The sequence below is a fragment of the Polyodon spathula genome, chromosome 4, assembly GCF_017654505.1.
Source record: "Polyodon spathula isolate WHYD16114869_AA chromosome 4, ASM1765450v1, whole genome shotgun sequence".
NCBI classification, from domain to species: Eukaryota; Metazoa; Chordata; class Actinopteri; order Acipenseriformes; family Polyodontidae; genus Polyodon; species Polyodon spathula.
Window position 1 is genome coordinate 88,439,210 of NC_054537.1, and position 21,118 is coordinate 88,460,327.

A 21,118-nucleotide genomic window follows, 5' to 3' on the forward strand; every position below is an offset into this window, starting at 1 on the left:
TCAAATAATCAAACTGCGCATCACTATTTTTCAGGCCAGAAAAATAGTGTGCCTATGATTAAAGCTTTCTTCCCATTCGCACAAAAATTAACATCCTTTTGTAAACACAATGTCAATACAGCTCATCTCATTATTATATTATCATTCATTACCATGCAAATCACATATTCATTCTGATTACCATAGTATGGCACAATAAAATGAGTGTGCATCTGTGATAGCAGGGAGGGGGTTAAAATCCTCCTTGCTTTAAAAACCATGTGAAAATGCATGCTTGGGTGAATGGGCTAAGGGTTTTTATTGTTTAATTGTCTTATTGTTTAGATATCCCCTGCACCTGGTGTGGTGTGTGTGTGAGTGTGTGAGAGAGAGAGAGAGAGAGAGAGAGACACACCAGTCGTTTTGTGAAAGGTATTGTGTGAAACTGGTGTTTATTTGTGTGTTTTTTTTTTTTTTTTGCCAGGTAAACGGCGTATCCGTCCTGCGTGATAGTCAGGAACTTGCAGTAAATGTTTAGTCAGTACTCCAAAGGAGTTAGGTGTTTGTTTTGACTTTGTTGTTTTGCTTATTTTTGTTATGAAAGTTGCGCATCCGCGCTATTTTTCTTTCAAACCTGTGTGTGTATCTGATTTTTAGAAGGGAAAAGAACCCAAGCGGGTCTGTTTGGTAAGCCGGCCGTCATAGCACCATAATATGACCACTGGCACTATTACGCGCGATAACGGATACAATTGCAATAGTAAATACGGAAATCGTTAACATGCACAGTAATTGCAATAACTGCACATTACAAAATGTAGCGCCCTTTCATAAATTAGGCCCATTACTTGGAAAAGATACAGAATTAGAACACGTCATGTGCATTGTTAGAGAAAAGAAGAGCCAAGTGTCTGGAGAGAAGTCATACAAAGGTACCTTTCATAGTGGTAGGGTTTACCAAATCACATTTTCACAGCTTGCTATATCTTTGTGTTTTCAAGAACAAAACATTCACAGTAACAATTTGAGATCATACACTAACCTTGGTTACAATGTAAAATGTGACTGTGAACAGAACAGGGTCTAAGAAATATGATCCATTTTGTGTTTCGAATCTCATGAACAAAAAAATTGAAATGAACATGCAGTGTATGTATGTATGTATGTATGTATGTGTGTGTGTGTATATATATATATATATATATATATATATATATATATATATATATATATATCTTGCAATCACAGACTGTATCAAATTATTATTTATTTATATGTAAACGTGGCAATGTATCTTTAAAACATGCCCTTTGCTGCCCTTATCGTATCAACTGGATACATAATGTACGTCAACAATATTTCAGGTTGTAATATTTCAGTCGTTTCATGCAGAGGATCTGGTACTCACCGTTTGCAGCAGGTGATTCAGGAACACAGACCAGGGAATGTTTATGAGGGACCTGCTATCCTATTACTTCGATGTAACTGAAACAACTTTCCGTTCTGCTATTCTGAGTCTGATAAGTGTGCAGACGTGGCTGCGCACTGAGACCGGGAACCTATAGCTTGTATACATTTACTGACCACAAACATTTGTTATGCGTTTTACTTTTGGCATATGCGACCACGAACAAGAAAAGCCCAACATATGCGCTGTAGAGCGACGAAGGATAAAGCGACTGCCTGCACGGGCAAGCTCAAATTCTCTTTTTTAAAGCGGAATTGGCAACCTTGGCAGCAACGCATTGGTACTTTTGCAGTTAAAAACAACGCACGCGCTGCAACTAAGTGGTGTCAGGTGAAAGTCTCGATTTCCTGAAATGAAAAGTCGTCTATATTTTTCTCGAATTGCTCTATAGAAAGCAATTGAATACTCATATCTTTTAAACGAATTTTCTCAATAATAATAATGAAATTGTATACATTAAAAAAACAAACAAACGAACAAACACTACTTGTCATTCATATGATAAGCAACATCCAAGCAGATTAAATATGGGTTTAAATCTCTATGACATTAATCTGGGATAACTTCAAATACAAATAGGTAAAACATAATTTCCTTAAGGGACTTTCAACGATGTATGGCATAGAAGCTTTAAGGATATACAGTATCAGTCACTAATCATTTGTGCGACTTTGTTAAAACAAACAACACCTGTATCATACCTTATATTTATATACTGTAAATAAGCAAATGCCAGTGATTACCAAGATGCACTGTAGAAGACAGTCAACATGGTTTTAGGAAAGGGAGATGGTGTCTAACTAACTTGCTTGATTGAGGATGCAACATCGATAATGGATAATTGCAAAGCATATGACATGGTTTATTTAGATTTCCAGAAAGCTTTTGACAAAGTCCAGCACAAAAGATTAATTCTCAAACTGAACGCAGTTGGGATTCAAGGAATCACATGTACATGGATTAGGAAGTGGTTAACATGTAGAAAACAGAAAGTACTGATTAGAGGAGAAACCTCAGAATGGAGTGTGGTAACCAATGGAATATCACAGGGATCAGTATTAGGTCCTCTGCTATTCCTAATCTACATTAATGATTTAGATTCTGGTATAGTAAGCAAACTTGTTAAATTTGCAGACGATACAAAAGTAGGAGGAGTGGCAAACACTGTTGCAGCAGCAAACGTCATTCAAAATGATCTAGACAAGATTCAGAATTGGGCAGACACATGGCAAATGACATTTAATAGAGAAAAGTGTAAGGTACTGCACGCAGGAAATAAAAATGTACATTATAAATATCATATGGAAGATACTGAAATTGGAGAAGGAGTCTATGAAAAAGACCTAGGAGTTTTTGTTGACTCAGAAATGTCTTCATCTAGACAATGTGGGGAAGCTATAAAAAAAGCTAACAAGATGCTCGGATACATTGTGAAAAGTGTTGAATTTAAATCAAGGGAAGTAATGTTAAAACTGTACAATGCACTAGTAAGACCTCATCTTGAATATTGTGTGCAGTTCTGGTCACCTCGCTATAAAAAAGTTATTGCTGCTCTAGAAAGAGTGCAAAGAAGAGCGACCAGAATTATTCTGGGCTTAAAAGGCATGTCATATGCAGACAGGCTAAAAGAATTGAATCTGTTCAGTCTTGAACAAAGAAGACTACGTGGCGACCTAATTCAAGCATTCAAAATTCTAAAAGGTATTGACAGTGTCGACCCAAGGGACTTTTTCGACCTGAAAAAAGAAACAAGGACCACGGGTCACAAATGGAGACTAGACAAAGGGCCATTCAGAACAGAAAATAGGAGGCACTTTTTTACATAGAGAATTGTGAGGGTCTGGAATCAACTCCCCAGTAATGTTGTTGAAGCTGACACCTTGGGATCCTTCAAGAAGCTGCTTGATGAGATTCTGGGATCAATAAGCTACTAACAACCAAACGAGCAAGATGGGCCGAATGGCCTCCTCTCGTTTGTAAACTTTCTTATGTTCTTATGTTCACATAGCCATTTCCTCCTGATAAGTATTGTGCAATCAATGGGGTAAAATAGGTATTTTTACTGGGAACTTCAGAGCATTTTCAAATGGGTCTGGTCTTACTATCTTTATAAAGAGACAGACAACAACTTTCACATTTGTGAGAATATATGTCACCATATATTGAGTTGTTTGCTCATGTTGTCTGAGCCTTTACAATAAATGTGATTATCGTGGAAGGTGCAGTAACAAGTTCAATATGTGAAGGGAAATCTTGAAATACATGTACCTCTTGGTTACATAGTGGTCAAAATTAAAATAAAACACGGTAATGCGATTTAGGTAGTCATGAACAGCACTGCTATCTCCTGCTGTTTGCTGAGATAACTCATTTGCAAATCCATGCAAGCAGTAACTCTTCCTTGGTTTATACTTATTTGGTTACATTTTTGTATTTCTTTTCATAGATTACTGAAAAGTGCTGCAAATTATTATTTTTTGCTTGGCAGAGAGTACGGCATCAAGCAACAGAGTTTTCATTAAGGCAAATAATTATCAGAGCGATAAGGGGTCAAGAAAACCTAAAATAAGCACCCCTTGGTGACCTTAACTGGTTATACTGTTGCTGATGAAGAACATTGAAGGAACACACACACACCCTTTCCACTCAAAATTGATCAATAATATTTGATCCAGAAATTCTATATTCAGTCATTGATTATGAGGCAAAGCCTCTGCTATGTACAAAAGTTTTGCATCACCTAGAATTTTAGTTTTGGGACATAATTTAAAAAGCCGTAATAGTAATACAGTATTTCATGTTCAATTTTTGTCATTTTTTTGTTTATATGGAAAACTACAAAGTGGTATGTAATTCAATAGGTTAACATAACATTATCCAGCAGTTTCCACTCAACTTTTTGAAGCAAAATGAATTAATTCTACAGGGTGATGTGAAACTTTTGGCCACAACTGTATACATTACGTATAATGAAGGTGAATGTTTGTCTATTTGATGTACCTTTAGTTTTATCTGATTAAATTGTGTCTCTGACACCTTTTTGCACTGTAAACCCAACCGTCTCACTTTGAACTTAAAAGAGCCACTCTGTATACCAATGTTATGGAAATTAAACTAACAGTGCACTTAAGTCTCTATAGTACCCCGTTTTATTTGCTAGCATTTAAAAAAAAAATCTAATGTCACTCTTTATGTGTTAAATGAACTGCACAATTTTACAGTTTGTCTTGTGTTGCCAAATTGTATTTGCAATTGAATTTACTTTGTTGTTGACCCCTATGAGTAGACCCCTCTTTACCCATTCAAATTAAATCAAATTAAAATGTACTCACATTGTGACATTAAAAACAAAGTTGTCTTTAGTGTGAGAAACAATAAACTCCACACGACTTGTTTCTTACAAGTACATTTTACCTGAAGCCAAGTAGCACAGTTACATCTGGATTTATAGTTTACATGTTTCAAATATGAAAAAAAAAATAGGAGCGGAAATGCATGGGTTAATTCCTAACATTAATGTAGATATTTAGTATGTACTACATCCCCAGGCATAGCAGATTACATTTGCATTCCTCTGCATCTGGTAAACAGGGCAAACACGATAGAAGTGATACAGCCTTCTGTGAAATGAAATGTGAGAAAAAGACACTGAAGAGCAATTATCATATATTCTTTCACAGTGTAATTGCCATGAGAATAATGTAGACAAACGACTGAGATGTGATTTAATCTATATTCCCCAGCCAAACCTTGTGTAATAACACTTCATGAATATAGAATGGTTGGTGGACATTATTCTTCACATTCTATTCATTAAAAAAAGACCTTAACTGAATTCAGCCCTTGTCCAAATATTGCTTTAGGATAGGATATAATATAGGGATTATGATTGTCAGTAGAAGTATAATTAAATATGTTGAACATGGTTACATGAGCTAATCCCTCTAAAATCATAACATAAGCAACATAACATTTGAGATTGAATTAAATCTTTTTAAACCAGTCCTTGTTCAACCAGTGGGTCTATTTCTGAAAAGACACCTAAAAGCAAATTTTCTGAAATTATGTGTTTAAAAAAAAAAAAAAAAGACCACTAGCTGTAATTTCTGGTGTCTTCAAACTCTGATTTTCTTTAAATAGATCCCATGGCTTTTTCACAATGGCAGGGGAGGCAGAATTTATCGTTTCAGACCCCTAGTGGACATTTCTAAAAATAAACTCACTTAATGATTTTTTAGAACAAATCCCCATATCTGAAAAAGTACTTGTTACGGAGCCTGTAAATAATATTCTAATCAGAAACAACAAAGGCAAATTATAGAGGACATCCATAATAGGATATTTATCAGATAATTATTAATTATTCTGGAAAAAATAGATGGTATTAGAGACAATACGTCACAGGCAGTCTACTAACGCTTCTCTGACACGTAGTTACAAGGCATAGCTTTTTATAATAATGCACAAACAAGACAAAATAGTGTTTTTGTGCAATAGAATGTATATTCATCTTAAAAGGAAACAAAGTATCACAAGATGTTCTCGGCACACAGCCAAAGTGTGACGTCCTTGTAAAGTGTTGACTTACCTATCCATATTTCAACATAGCCTGCACAGACATACTCAAGCATTTTCATACTACTTGTTTAACTAATATTTATTTTAACCCTTCAGTAGCTGTTCTGGTGTGGGAAGGCCCTTTGGAACAGGGTGATAGATTTTAGGGGTGCCCAGTCACTTTTGGGCACTAGCTCAGCCTGGGACGTGGAGGAATGCCCAGCTGGCTGGATGGGTTTGTTGGACTTGAATAAGGTCTACTTTGTTTGGTGTATTGTTTTTGGTTTCACTCTCGTGTCAGCACATGTGTGGGGAGGGTTTTGGACCAAATACCATTGGTGGCTGGACCATGACATTGGTCATTAAGGTGGTGAGACAGCAGAGCCAAGTGGTGATTATCAGAACTGAATGGAAGAGTCTGTGAAGAGGATCAATAGTGGCAGTGTAAAGAAATGTCTGAAGCTTTCTGTACAGCCTGCTTGGGAGACAGTGCAGGGATCCAGGCTTGTGCTCCAGTGATTGTAACCTTTAACTTGCTGCTGTGTTAAGCTTAATAAAGAAAACAATTAAAATGAAGCAATAAGCTCAATAATTAACCTAAAAGGAAGTGAAAAGGTTACCATTTTTTTTTATTATTTTTTTTGTGAACTCCAATAAAACTAAATTATCTTTCCCCAGTCAAATCGCAGAGTTCCTAAATAAGCACAGTAATTTACCATAATAAAAAACAGTCATGAAAAAGAAAATGTAGAGCATTAAAAAACACACCCAAAGATAGTCAACGAAAGACAACACATTATTCAAATTCTTTGTCGGATTACATATTTAAAGGTAAGGCAAGTTTATTTTTCCGTTAAAAGTGCTCCTATATATATATATATAATTTAAGTTTGGCAAGTTGAAATCCTATCCCTACCAAATTCATGAGCAGAATGTGGCTGGGTCTTAATGTATGAAAACTATTTTTATTTCAAAATTCAGTTTTTCAGTTAAGAAAAAAAACAACAAAAAAGAAATTACACACAAGAGTATAAATATGAATAATTACACCAGACCCTACATGCAGAGTGGAAGAAATGGAAAGCATGCAGCTGAAATATTGATACGAGACAAAACCCGCTTAAGGTGGTGTTTTGATTTTATTAGATTTGGCCACAAATGGATAACAGACTACACTTTAACTCTCTTAACAGAACCAGCACATTTAATTTAGTTCTGAGAAAACCAATTATGAGAGCAAAGATCTGGCTGAGTTTCATCTGTTTAAGAAACATGAAACAAGAGATATTGCTGCTGATTTCTGGTGCCTAATCACTTAGTGTTTTTTGTTAAAAAGCAGTTTAGTGGTCTAGCTTCACGACCATTTACATCAAAAGTAGCTTAATTCAGCAGCTTATCTATAGTGTTGAAATACAAACAAATGAATATCGTACCCAAGAGATTACCTACAAAGAACCAAAGGATTCCCAGCACAATAGAGGAGGGAACAGGAATAATGTTAATAAGTTATGTAAGTTTTTTTTTTTTTTTTTTTTTTTTAAGAATTGGTAAGCACTATACAATTATTCTACAATTCAAAAAATACATTTTGTGAATTTAACATTAAAACATTACCATTACCCTCCATTCCATTTTTAATGTGTGTTATAGTTTACTCTTTCATTTGGAATTATCACATTAAAAGGGTTACAGAAGTCAATCAAATTAAAAAATGCGAACAACCGAAATATACAATATACAACACTCAGATGGTTAGACTGTTATTTATTGAATCAAAATTCAACAATCTTATACTGTCATCTTGTGGTGGTTTAGAAGAAAGTAAATCCATCTACAACACATGCATTTGCATAATGAGCAACAATTAAACAGCAGGTACTTTGTGAAACAGAGTTTAAACATAAAACTGATTTAACAATACCAGAGCTATCCTCCTGAGAATATGGCTTTCTTTTTTTACTATTCCAATTATGCTGCATAAGAGCATGCAAATTATAACAGTTGCAACAGCAGTTGCATAGGTATAGTCTGGTAATGCAACCAAATAATGAACACTTACTTGACTTCACACTTCCACCCAGTAATCATTTCGTGTCTTCGTGATTTTTCTTTCTGAATAATGAAAATGTTGCAGTAATTTTAAATGCTGCTTGAATTAGAATACAATATGGTGACAAGTACTGGGGAAATTAAAGGAGCATTTACATACAGGGATGTAAAACATTATTTCAGCTATTTCTGTTTGAAACAGAAGCCACCCTGTTAGGGATCTAACAAAATGAGATGATATACTTTCAATGTTATTGATTTATATCATATTACCCTGCTTGGGAACAGTGTTCTTGCCTTGTTTCATTTGTCAGTTGGTAGCCTTGGTCCAATTTCAATTTCTCGATTTTAAAATGAAAGTTACTGGGATCACATCAATGAGTGAAAGATCTGCCCTCTTCAAAAGGGCAGTGTGCATTTCAGATGATCAGTATGCACTAGAATGAGTTCAGCCCATCTGCTGTATATCTCCATTGTGTATTAATGGCCAGCTTTTAGGATCAGTATCCTCTCCACTGAAAAACTGTTGGGATGGTGTTTTTTTTTACAGTTCCATATGACAGATAACTCCCTGGATGGATACTTTATGATACTTTAGATTGTTTTGCAACTTAGTATTCAAGGCTCGGCCTTTAGAGCAGGGGAGAGAGAGAGAGAAGGATGGGCCAGACTCCAATCGAGAGGGCCTTCCCTATGGAGTCAAGGCCGGCCCTATCGGCCTCTGGGCCCCTGAAAACAGTCCTCTGACTTCTCGGAGAGTCGTTATAGGATCAGCCTCGCGACAGGGTCTGTTAGCGGGTTCGACCCTCTGAGGACGGAACGGCTCATATGAAGCCTTGACATAAGGAACAAAAGAACACAAATAATTTTTAGTTGCGGGACTCAAGCACTAAGAGTATGAGGGCCATGACCCAGGAGGATAAAGGAGGAAGTAAGACAGAGCCTTCTTTCTTGAGGCAGGATAAAGCACATGAGCTGTGAAATAATAGTGTAGCCAGTGGTCCATTCTGATTACACGAAGAACCTGTTGAGTTACTGGAACTCTAGGTCGAGGAGGTAAGAATCACTGCCCCCCAAAAAGATGGACCACTGGCTCCCTGCTGAACCCACACCTGTGAAGACAAACAAAGACTGTGTGCCAATGTATAACAACAACATCATAACAGCAAGAAGAGACAAACATTGACAAACAAAATTAAATGGTTAAGGGAACTAGCTATATGATGGCCATCTGCTCGGCAGAGAGGAAAAAGCCCCCTCTGTTAGGAGAAAAAACTCTGGCAGAGAGGTTGCCCCCACTCCGTGCATGCTAGCTATAGACTGATGTGCTGCAGTGATATCGGAAGGCAGTGATTGGCTGTAGGAGTTGACTACTGAAGGAGGACCAATGCCCCATGGTCTTGATCAGGTGATGGCTGATGCGGCTCTGGCTACTGAAAAGGCTGCGCCAAGTGTGTGGTGTGGAATTCGACAGAAAGACCTGCTCTGATGACAAGAGCGGTGAGGTGAGAAGAGAATCAGTGTTTGGTAATGATGCTTTTGAAGCAATTATAGGAAGTCTGGAAGGAGATGCAGGGGGGATCTTGGTAATTCTTCGGAGAATCAGACGTACTGCCGGGATGGCTGCATTATTGTAAATGCTTTAGAAGAGGGCGAGCTAGAACGACTATCCTAAGTGTTAGTTAATACAGGATCGATCAGCAGTTTGCTACTATCATGTCTGCTTGGAATGGAAAAGGTGAACTCACATTCAGATTTGCATTTCACAGCTCCAGTCACTCTCCTAATAGTGGAACTTCTTAACTCATAATCAAGACAGATTTCCAGTCTCGTACCACGTCTCTTACCATGTATTAATGCTTGTAGTATTTAAAAGGATAAGCGGACATATTAGATGGGGATTAGTGCTAGCCTTGACTGTGGAAATGGCTGCCACGATCCCAGTATTGGAGGAACGCTAAGTGTTGGAAGCTCTGGTGGAGGGTTTCTTGCTCCTGAAAGATATTTTTACGTGAGAATCCAGGTTTTTGCAGTTGAGGCAAGAGCAAGAAGGCGCGATGTGAATGTTCTGCCTTGAGAGTAATACAAATTGCGAAATTGAAGTGGTCGCAGGGAGATATCAGGTTGTGTTTAAAGACTGAATTTGATACTTGGAAGTTGTTAATGAGCTAACAAATGAGTTCCAGGATTGTCGAGTGGGAGGCTGGCTTCAGATTTGACAGTGGCCCGGGTGATTCTGAGGAATTGTGGCAAGAATTTCGTACGTATAACCTGTTAATGTTCATGTAAACCCTTATGAAAGTTTACCATAGTTGTGACCAGGGCCACAGAGAGTCGTCATGGGCCCCAGAGAAGGATTGGTATGTGTTTCCCTGTTGCAGTCACACAGTCGACAATGGTTCTTTTTCTATTTTCCTGCGAAATCACGTTGACAGATAGGTCATTGCAATAACAGAGGTGTGTGCTTGAGTTTACACAGACTTGTTCATTTAATTACAGCAAACATGCTTCTAAGCCAAGCAATGGCACTTGCAATCTTAACGGTGTCCGGGGAAGATCTTTTCAACTGATACAGTATTTTGATATGGATTTGAAGGAAACTGTCAACAACGTGTATACGTTTCAATATCTCAATTAAAATCTGCATCAGGATAGCTTACTTTTACTCAAATTAGTAAAGTTCAGGTTATTTACAGCATTCAAACTTTTTTTCTTAGGTAAGTGAATAAATATTTTTTTTGTACAAACTCCACATGTGTAATAGTAACTGGAAGCTTACTTAACATCAAATAACATACGTTGTTTAGCATTGAAATACATTATAATGTAGTTCAACGCTAAAAAAAAAACAACAACAACAACAACACAACAACAACAACAACAACAACAACAACAAAGTACTGAAGAAATTTTTTTTTTTTTTTTTTTTTTGAAGAAAGTTTTTTTTTTTTTTTTTTTTTTTTTTTTACAAAATACAATTTTTCTGCTGCACCACGTTGTTTAGAGCAAACTCTATTTTAATAATAGAATAATTCATGCTGTGGTATATTGTGCAACTTTGGGGTTCTTTTCATTTTTTTAAACACTGATTGTCTAAAAAAAATACAATTGCTATGCTTTTTTTCAGCTTTTTGGTATAGGAAAATATGAAAAATTTCAAATCATTGCGTGAAAGGAAGTGTTTTGACAGCACCCGCACTAGTGCATACAATATCATTACACAACAGAAGCACATCGAGTAAGTGCGCAGTACAGGAGATTGTTCTTTTTATTTTAATGTGGTGGTGGGAATGCAAAGGTCTTGTGCAGGGCTGCTTGTTTTAAAACATTTTATATATTAAAAAAAAAAAAAAGTCCCCCCCCCTTCAAGGTAAGGTATGGTAAAGAACATTAATAAACATGCCAGACGAGGGTAAACTATGCTAAATGCAAAAATACAGTGGTAAGCTTTTATACCCGAAGTTCCATGTTCAATAAATAAATAAATAAATAAATAATATATACAGATGTCAGTCGTAAGTCTGAGCCTACGGCCAAGGAGTGCTTTAACTGTTTAGATTGAGAAGAAATCCCAGCGTTTCTTATTGTAAAACAATGTTTATTTTATTCTGTATTTTTAACATTCAAAACTAAGGTATTGGCAATAAATTAAATGTAGGCCTGTAATTGCAACATTAAGAAGTGTACTTGTAAACAACTAAGAACTCTTCCGTTACAGAGTGATTTATTGTTTATGATTTTGTAATTTGTTTTATCTTGAAGTAATTATCTTGCTTTTGATTAAAAGATATAAAAAAATAAAATAAAAAAATTAAAAAAAAAACCTTGTTAAGCCAGTTGCAAAAACTTAAAACAAAACAAAACAAAACTGTCAACCAAACTAATGGCATATGATTGTATCAGAGAAGACACATTCTGCCCATACCTTGGGCTATGACCAGGATTGTGGTATATAGTTGAATTTACCCATAGACTCGCGTGGAGAAGTGAAGGTCTGCTTTTGATCCAATGCAACATTTTACTATATACAGTAGTAATTTCAGTCAAGTCGGGATGACAGAGGTGTAGATATATTCATAAAACAGTATTAGCTTCAATAAATATCTTTATAGAAAAGGGTATAATAAATACGCAGATGTTTTAAGGCCATTGGTTTATGGGATAATGTAGTAACGTGACGTGATCGCTCAGTGAGTGCGCATGCTTCTTTGAGCAGGAGAAAGCTAAAACAAGTGGTTCTCATGAGCAAGACAGGCTTTTGGCAGTGTTACGGAATTGTAAGGTAAGAATTACACCAATATTATAACACGAAAAAAAAATTAAATGCATTAGTATTTGTTTTGCCTACAAGAGCATTGTTTTCTGTTCCTAGTTCCTAGTAATAATATTGCTATATAATCGCTGCCTTCAGAGGTTGGTGTAATGCCTACTGCGCACACATAAGTGTGCTGTCACTATGCCTTGGCCAGGGCCTAAAACAATTACTTTTTTTTTTTTTTTTTTCTATTTAAACATGTCATGTCTTCCAATTTTTGTTTTACTACAACCAGAACTATTTAGCTTTCTCGACGTGTAGTTACTCTGTCTTCCCTGTCATGTGTAATCGATAATTAGAAGCCAAGTAATGCTTCCGTTTGTTCTATTCTGTGTTACGCCTTCATCGTGGTTTATTTATTAACTCATGTATTTATTAATGCATGTATTTGTTTTTGTTCTGTATGTGGGTAGATCTTGATGGCAATTTTTCAACGTACTGTTTGCATTGTTATGTCACGGCTGGGTGGAACCATGCAGCCTTGACTGTGTGTCACTGTCGTAGTTGTGTAAAACAATAATAGATCCACTGATTATAAAATAAAAGGATAATTGGCATGGCCTTTTTTATTTTTTTATCTGTGAATGTAAGAGTACTACAGTAGCTAGGAAAGTATTTATTTATATAATACAGCTACAATTTAGAAAGATGTGTTCATCATCCAATATGTATAATCTCTTATATGAAAACACATTTCCATAACGTTATGTCAACATAAAATTGTTCAAGTTCATGTGTATATATATATATATATATATATTTATATATATATATATATATATATAATATATATATATATATATATATATATATATATATATATATATATATATATATATCCGTATATCTGCATTTGCTGCACCCTAAACTGAGTGTAAATAACTGCTAGGTCAGAAAAGCATTGACAGTGTTTATCTTGTTCATGTGACAGTTTAAACCATGGGGAAGTCTTTATCTTATTTGCCACTGCTTAACAAAGATGACAGCTGTACAACTCCATCTGATATATCCGACCGGAATGGATCGGTACAATCAGATGCTCAGGGTAAAGACGGAGGAAACGGTGATGTGTCTCAATTTCCATATGTAGAATTCACAGGAAGGGACAGTGTCACGTGCCAAACATGTCAAGGAACAGGGAGAATACCTAGAGGTAGGTGTGACTTTTTTTTACAATTTGTGTTTTTTTCCCTTAAAATGCTAGCTATTAAAATAAAGTACAACATATGGCAAAATGGCTCTTCCTTTATACCTGAAATTGTACAGCAAATAAACCTCTTAGACGGGACTAATAAATGGTTAATAAACATTAGTTAATTCATAAAAGCTAAAGTTTGTTTTGTTTGGTAGCTTTGCAAGGATAGTTGAAAAGCCCTATCACTGGCTGAATACTGAGATTTACAAGTGTCATGCAGGCCTTTTGTGTATTATTAATCTAAATGGTTTTCACTGTTGAAAACGTTGCAAGATACTGTACAGACTAATTGTCCGAAGAAAACTCAGTCTTGATTTTAACATGGATTTTTTTTTTTTTTTTTTTTTTTTTTTATCTATCGTTGAACTTAATCATCACTAGTCATCTATTTTTTTTTTCTTGTTGTTTTCGTTTGTGAAGAGCTTTTATATTGATTTTGAACTAGACCTGTTATTATCATCAAGAATCTAAACACTTATAGTTGTTAGTCTCATAACGGATGTAGCAGAAAAAAGAAAGAAAATTAAATGTTAGTTTAAAAGCAGTCCAATATTGTGTGTTAGCCTATATTTTATTAAGGACAAAAGGATGTGGTAAGCTATTTATGCACACATTATTTGACTTTAGGCCAGGAAAATCAGCTTGTTGCATTGATCCCATACAGTGATCAGAGGCTGAGACCAAGGAGGACGTAAGTATAATTGATTTTTCAGTTTGTAGCAAGCCATCATTCTGTTTATTTTGTTCTAGCCAGTTAAAATAGACGTCCTTTTTTATTGATGTATTCTTTGTAGAAAGCTGTATGTGACAGTTGCAGTGATGGTTTGCCTGCTTCTTTCTGGACTGGCTGTGTTCTTCCTGTTTCCACGATCCATTGATGTATCCTATGTAGGCATCAAGTCTGCCTACGTCAGTTATAACGAAGATCAGCGAATTATCTATCTCAACATTACAGTAAGAGAAATTAAGTTATGTTGCATTGTGTTTTGTTAATTGTATATGTGATGTCAATATGTGATTATTAATTAAAATATTAAGGAAAACTGCAGTCATTTTGAATGGGAGGGAATATTAAGGAGATAGCGGGGAAACCTTCCCGAGCTTAGTGAGGTGGGAATATTTACATGTCAGACTACAGTAAGGAGATAAAAAAAAAAAAAAAAAAATCTGCCTTTTATCTTGCCTGTAGTTATTGTCGAATCATTCTGTTAACTAGGCAAAGATATGGAGACTGCATATTTTGACACAGCAGTTTTAATTACAATCATCAAATAGTCTGATATAAGGTCGTTGCACACTATTTCCATATCAGAATTTAATTTAGTGAATTCCTTTTTGCTAGCCAGTGGGAATGTCCTATGAGTTTTCACATTAAAGCAAGAAATACAAATCTTTTCCATGGCCCTAACAATGTTTCTTTTTTTTTTTTTTAAGAATACCTTGAACATAACAAACAATAACTACTATTCTGTGGAAGTGGCAAACATCAGTGCGCAAATTCAGTTCTCTAAAACTGTAATTGGAAAATCTCGGTTGAGCAATGCTACTTCAATTGGACCTCTAGACATGAATCAGGTATAGATGGATTCCAGTCATTGTGCTTATCATAACCTGTTACGCATGGTATGAGTGTTGCATCTAACAACCGTTGTAGAAGCATTTTCTTTTCAGCCATTCAAAATAACTTTGAAGCTTTTACTGAGAAATAATGGAAGTATAGTTCTGTATATTTGGTATCCTATGATGTCCCTTATTAGAACTTCAGAGATTACGATTATTGTGTTGTACCAATCATTTAGATCATTTTAGGCCAAACCCAGTTTGTTTTATTTGTTTATATTATTTTTATTTTTAAATGAAGTGTTAGGCTTTGATGTACAGAAAAATGTGGTGTATATATATATATATATATATATATATATATATATATATATATATATATATATATATATATATATATATATATATATTTTTTTTTTTTTTTTTTTTTTTTTTTTTTAAAGATTGACTACATGGTTCCTACAGTAATTGCTGATGAGATGAGCTACATGTAGTAAGTATCTTTTAAAATGTCTAAAATTGATTTATTTTCATTTGTTAATCTCTTACCTTTAAAGTCCTCACACACTTTTTAATAACTTATATAATTTTTGTTTTTCAGTGATTATTGCACATTGCCATCCATAAAAGTACATAATATTGTTGTCATGATGCAGTAAGTGGACCTTTTTATTTCATAACTTTATGTATGAAGTTGAAATTGTAAAAGTAATCTCTGATTTCTCTGGTGTATACAGTTACAAGCATAGTAATGTATTGATGAATGAAGGGGAGAAAAAATGTTTTTACTACGTGCTCTGGATGGCCTGTCCCCAGATACTGGGTTATAGCTGAGCTGTATATTACATCAGACTGGAGTTGAACTTGTGTATAGAGAAGTGCTTCACCAGTTGTGAAGAAACTTGATCAGGACATTCTTTGGCACAAACTATTATAATTTGGGTTTAAGTGGATGCCGTCAGTGTGGCCATCTGCCTGTATGCCAAACTCACACTAGTCCTCTGCCCCCATCCCGGGTCAGAACTGCCCATGTTAGACATGTTAATTAAATTGGCAGCCACCAAACAGTGACCTTAAATAAAGTTTGTTGAAAGTTTTTTTTTCAACTCAGTTTAGTATTTTTTCAAAGCACCGCTTAACACTAGAATTGCCGGATTCACCACCATGTGGGACTCTTTGACACATTTTTAAACTGCTTCGTTATGAAAATGAAAGACATACTATCAGATGCAACTCAAAAATCTTATTCATGAGCATCATATCTAACATTCGCATTGCAGAAACGCCGTATTTAAATGGAAAAATTAAACATTATGCACTCATTTTGAAAATAAAGCCTTTACAGCATGACTACAGACTGAAAAAATATACAGTTATATAAAATATACATGTACATTTACCCATTTTGGCTGCTGGCTGCTGGCTCTGTGCCTGGATCCAGGAGCTATTGTGTAAACTGGTACATATAAACCTGTAAAACCAAAATAGATATAAAAAAAGAATATATAGCATACGTTTCATAATAGGCACATAAGTTGTTATCCTACCTGTCATTTCAGTTTGCTGTATGCATCTGAGTGCAGCTTGCTGTATTACAATCAAAATGACTACTTTCAAGATTATATATTTCCTTCTGATATATTCCCAGTTGCATTTCTGTAACAGAACGAAGGATTGCTGTCTCCCAGGTACATTGAGAAATAGATCAACTAGGCTTTCACTGAGTTGGCATCTTGGTGCAATTGTACAAAGCCACAACAATAGCAATCTCTTTCTTGTAGTCAGTCTACAAACAAAGAAAGGCTTGAAATAATAATAATAATAAAAAAAAGTTATCGGTTAAAACCGAAAATCAGAAGCACTAGTTATGTTAAAATAAATAGACATGTATTGTAATGCATGGGTCACATTGACTAGGTACTAGGTAGAACTGTTTATAACTTCGTAATTTTTGCAATTCTGGCTATGAAATTCCGTCATGATATTTAATTAATATATTTAGGAAAAGTAAAAAAGGGACATGCACGTACGATTAACAGTGGAAGAGTAATTAACATTTTAAATCCAAAATGGGTCAAATTGAGCTGTATGGCAGTTCCAGTGTTAACCTCAGACAATGTTTATACAGACTTTAAAAAACAGCCCTTAAATTATTAAAACAATTATCAATATCTCGGCAGATCATTTAAATATGCTTTATTGAAGGTAGTTCTAAAACCTGGGACTAGTCATTGTATTTTTTACATACAATACATCTAGAGAATCCTGTCTTCTATTGTGATGAAACTTTAAGACCTAAACTTTTTGCATGATGCTGATGGCTTGAATTGTGGCGGATGAATGTATGTCATTGAGATACGTACCTGTTTACACAACCATTTGTGGAATATTGTGGAGGGTGGTAGTTTTCAATTGCATTGTTCTATATCTTATATTCTCTCTACCTTTTTCATCCCTTAACAGAGTAACGGTGACAACAGCATACTTTGGCCATACTGAGCAAGTTTCTCAGGAAAGGTACCAGTATGTGGATTGTGGAGGGAACACTACTTACCTGCATGGGCGTTCCAAGGTTGTAAATATCCTACAGCCACCAGAATAGAACTGACTTCTACATTGGCTTTTCACATATGGGGAAGTGTTAGTACATTTTGCAAGGACCCACAACAGTTTAACTGTTTAGTTCTTAAAGATCACATAGTTGTTCTCACTGTGTTCATGGCATATCTTCACTAAATTTATTATTGTTTTAATGTTTTACAGTTTTAGATCGTCATGTGAGATGCCAGTGTAAAGTCCTATCAAGCATAGGTTAAAAGATCTAACAATCTCCTTTCGTTAGACCTATGTGTTTGAATCTTCCTTTCCATGGTACCTAAAGATCTATATGTGCTTTTGTCATGTTTAAAATACATTTTTTAGAATGAATTTGTAGAATACAAAATAATTGACAAACATTTCCGCAGCCTAAGCATTTGGTATACTCTAAACGCTTTCCTCACTTGCAAGGTCTGGATTTTTGTTTCTCGCTTAGTAACTTGCCTAGCAAAGAAGTACTGTATTCCTTTGAATTTAAGACACACTTTTTTTAACCATTTTTTCTTCTGAAAATGTCATACATTTGAGTACAGCATAGTGATGCATGTATTAAAATCGGCAACAAAAGATGTGACTGCCCAAGTACACAAACAGCAACATGACTGACTGGCAGTTGAAGGGTTCCCTAGTAGTTATCCTTCGGAGCGGACGCTCTTCTTCTCGATGCAAACAAGGCAAGCTTTCCCTCAGTGCCCGCCTGTGTAGCTGTGGCCGTGGTGCAGTGGCCTCGACCTGGTGCTGCTGCATAAAGCAGGTGTAGGCTCCCCAGGCACACCCCCCAGCCAATCAGGACATCCCAATCAGCCTTCCTGTTAAGGGTGGGAAATTTGGGCTGCGTCTTAAATTCGAAGGAATACGCTAGGTTAACTCTTTACTGTTGTGCTGAATAAAGGGATTGTCAGTGGCGTTTAAAATAAATAAATAAACTGCTACTAGTCTTGAATACAAGCTTTGGGGGAAACAGTATTACTAGTAGTCTGACGGATAGCCACACATGATGTGTGAATTGCTGATATTGGTTACATAATACATCATTTAATACTATTTTTTTTTTTTTTTCAGAAGTTTTAAATTACTTTAAAACCCTCTTTTTTGTGTTGAGTTCACTGAGCAAATTGACAGGTTTTATACATTTTTATTCAAATGTAAATGTTAATTGTGATGTGTTTTAATATGAATTATTTGCTTATTTGCTGTGGAACAATTATGCACTGAAAGTTGAGCTTGAATGAATACTCAAAAGTGTTTACAGGTTAAATCGACACAGGTTATTTAAGTGGGTAGGGTGGGGATAATTGATTTCTGTACTGAGCACTTGATAATTGTTCTGGGTAACCAGTATGCTCCTGCTGTACTACATATTTATAGTTTAAATGGCTTTTGGTTTATGTTTTAGTAACCAGTTAGAGTTACAATTAACTTGAATATCAGTATTTAGATATCCATGTCAAAATACTGGAATTTTCTTTGTAAGAGGGTGTGACTTCATTACTTTGTGCAGCAATATCTATTTTGGAGTGTGCCAGGAGGCACAAATCGAAATCATGGTTATGGTTTAGGTTTCTTAACGTGTGGAATTGTGGTTAACACACTAGTTTTTAGGTTGTATGTTCATGTGTAGATAATTTAAATTTGTACATATTAACACAGCACTGACAGATGTACCAGTGCCTGGTTGCTACAAACCTGCATTCATGTAATTGTTAACGTAGGTAATTCAGAACTACATTGTGAGGAGGGTGACTATTGTTTTCTAAACATGATGAATTTATCATATTTTTGTAATGCATATCTCCTTGATATATTCTCTGTAGCACTTCACCATGTATGGAAATAGGTACTGTACTGTGTGTTGTTAGATACGTGAGGTATTAAAAAGAAATACAGATATACTACAGCTTGGTGACCAGCCTCTTATATGGGATGCATTACACAATCTAATGACGTCTAAATACTTCTTATGCATTTACATTAATATTCTATTAAAGAGATCTAGATGCAGATTATTATTTTAAAAAAAGTCCTAGCAACACTGAAACGTTACTTGCATACCACAGTGCATCTGGCCTGCATGATTTAATAAACAGTTTGCAGTGTAGTTTAGCATTCTAATATGGTGTCCTTCCCTGTGGTATTGATACTCCTGTTTAGGTACTGACAGTACTTGCTATTAACACTAGGTGGCAGATGACAATAAGGCTGTGGCGTGCTGCTACAAGGCTGTGTGTTTATGGTACACTGGCAAAAAAAAAAATATTTTTTTTTATTTATAAATTCCTGTGTATTTTGTAAAATAAAAAAAAAAAATCTGTGTGAAATATTTTTTGTCTCTTTCTATTATCCTAAATATACTCCCTCAGAAAATTTACATGACTTGGCCAACCCTAATCCAACAGTGTGTATCGAGCAACAACTAAACACAATCAGATCATAAATCATTATATAGAACTCTGTGAGTTCTAATAAATGATTGTAAGGAAATCGTGAAATTAAACAGTTCTTCTGTGTGACATTGTAATGCAATGATTTACATACTGTATGTATAAACCTAAAACAATTCCAGGTGCTTGTTGCATTTCAAAAGATGGTAAAAATGTACTGATTCTCACATCTAGTTTAAGATTCATGCACCTATTACAACACTTCTACCTCTATTCCAGCCATTTTGACTACATCATAGTAAATGAGAAGTTAATCAAAAACACCAATTTATTATGAATTCTGTTTCTTAAATGTTACCCAACATGTTAAAATAAAGGGTCAAACACTGGGCTATTATGGGAAAATTGTTAAATAATGAACTGTTACGCTTTTAGATAGAAGCATTACAATATTGTAAGCGTTTGACGTGTTAAATTATGGTTGTTAGAATGGAAATAGCTTGGGGCAAAAAGAAAAAAAAGAAGATTACTTGTAAATACATCTGTCAATAATTTTAACTTGCTTGCAGTAGAGTGAGGGAGTTGAACACAAACTTATTTTTGAAACGTTTGTATAATTTTAATGCTAAGCTTCATTATGGTAGTACTGTGTTTCATATACAGTATACAGTATACTGTTCTGCATTATCAAAGGTGGTTATTAAATCATTGTTGTCTATAATGCAAATGTATCTTTAGAAATAGAACACTTCATTATAATGTCTCACTGAGGTTTCCCAAAGCAGTTTACTGCTGCTGAGTGTATCTTGGTATATTGTGGTTGATGTCTCCACACTAACGTAGCCACCACTACAGCTGTTTTTTTGTTTTGTTTTTTCTGAGACAGGCAGATGGATACTAGTGACACTAAAAGAGCATGGCAAAAGGTCCGTAAAAAAGATTGAAAGAATCTGCTGAGCAAAACTGAGGGCCCCAATGCTGTAAAGATGCCTTCACACTCCCCCCCACCCCCCCCA

At 35.3% G+C, this 21,118-nt stretch overlaps 2 protein-coding genes across 2 annotated transcripts in view; one reads left to right on the top strand and one right to left on the bottom strand.

Moving 5' to 3' along the window:
- LOC121315054 (thrombospondin type-1 domain-containing protein 7A-like) overlaps nucleotides 1–1,646 on the bottom strand; it is a 193,664-nt gene extending 192,018 nt beyond the window's left edge. The window contains exon 1 of the mRNA XM_041248944.1: nucleotides 1,388–1,646. The gene's annotated coding sequence lies outside the window, so the exon portion shown is untranslated. The remainder of the gene's footprint in view (nucleotides 1–1,387) is intronic.
- Nucleotides 1,647–12,228: 10,582 nt separating this feature from the next.
- Nucleotides 12,229–21,066, top strand: LOC121315055 (transmembrane protein 106B-like). Its single transcript, XM_041248945.1, has 8 exons — nucleotides 12,229–12,335; nucleotides 13,300–13,521; nucleotides 14,191–14,254; nucleotides 14,358–14,517; nucleotides 14,998–15,138; nucleotides 15,567–15,616; nucleotides 15,725–15,778; nucleotides 17,587–21,066. The coding sequence occupies exons 2-8, from the start codon at nucleotides 13,308–13,310 to the stop codon at nucleotides 17,723–17,725; spliced, it is 822 nt and encodes a 273-aa protein (XP_041104879.1). The 5' UTR covers nucleotides 12,229–12,335; nucleotides 13,300–13,307; the 3' UTR covers nucleotides 17,726–21,066.
- Nucleotides 21,067–21,118: the final 52 nt, after the last annotated feature.

What these genes read in the sequence shown, in the direction of transcription:
- LOC121315055 (XM_041248945.1), top strand. Translation starts at nt 13,308, where the DNA reads ATGGGGAAGTCTTTATCTTATTTGCCACTGCTTAACAAAGATGACAGC. An exon ending in AACAGGGAGAATACCTAGAG is followed by an intron (nt 13,522 to 14,190) that starts GTAGGTGTGACT and finishes ATTTGACTTTAG; the next exon opens with GCCAGGAAAATCAGCTTGTT. An exon ending in AGGCTGAGACCAAGGAGGAC is followed by an intron (nt 14,255 to 14,357) that starts GTAAGTATAATT and finishes TATTCTTTGTAG; the next exon opens with AAAGCTGTATGTGACAGTTG.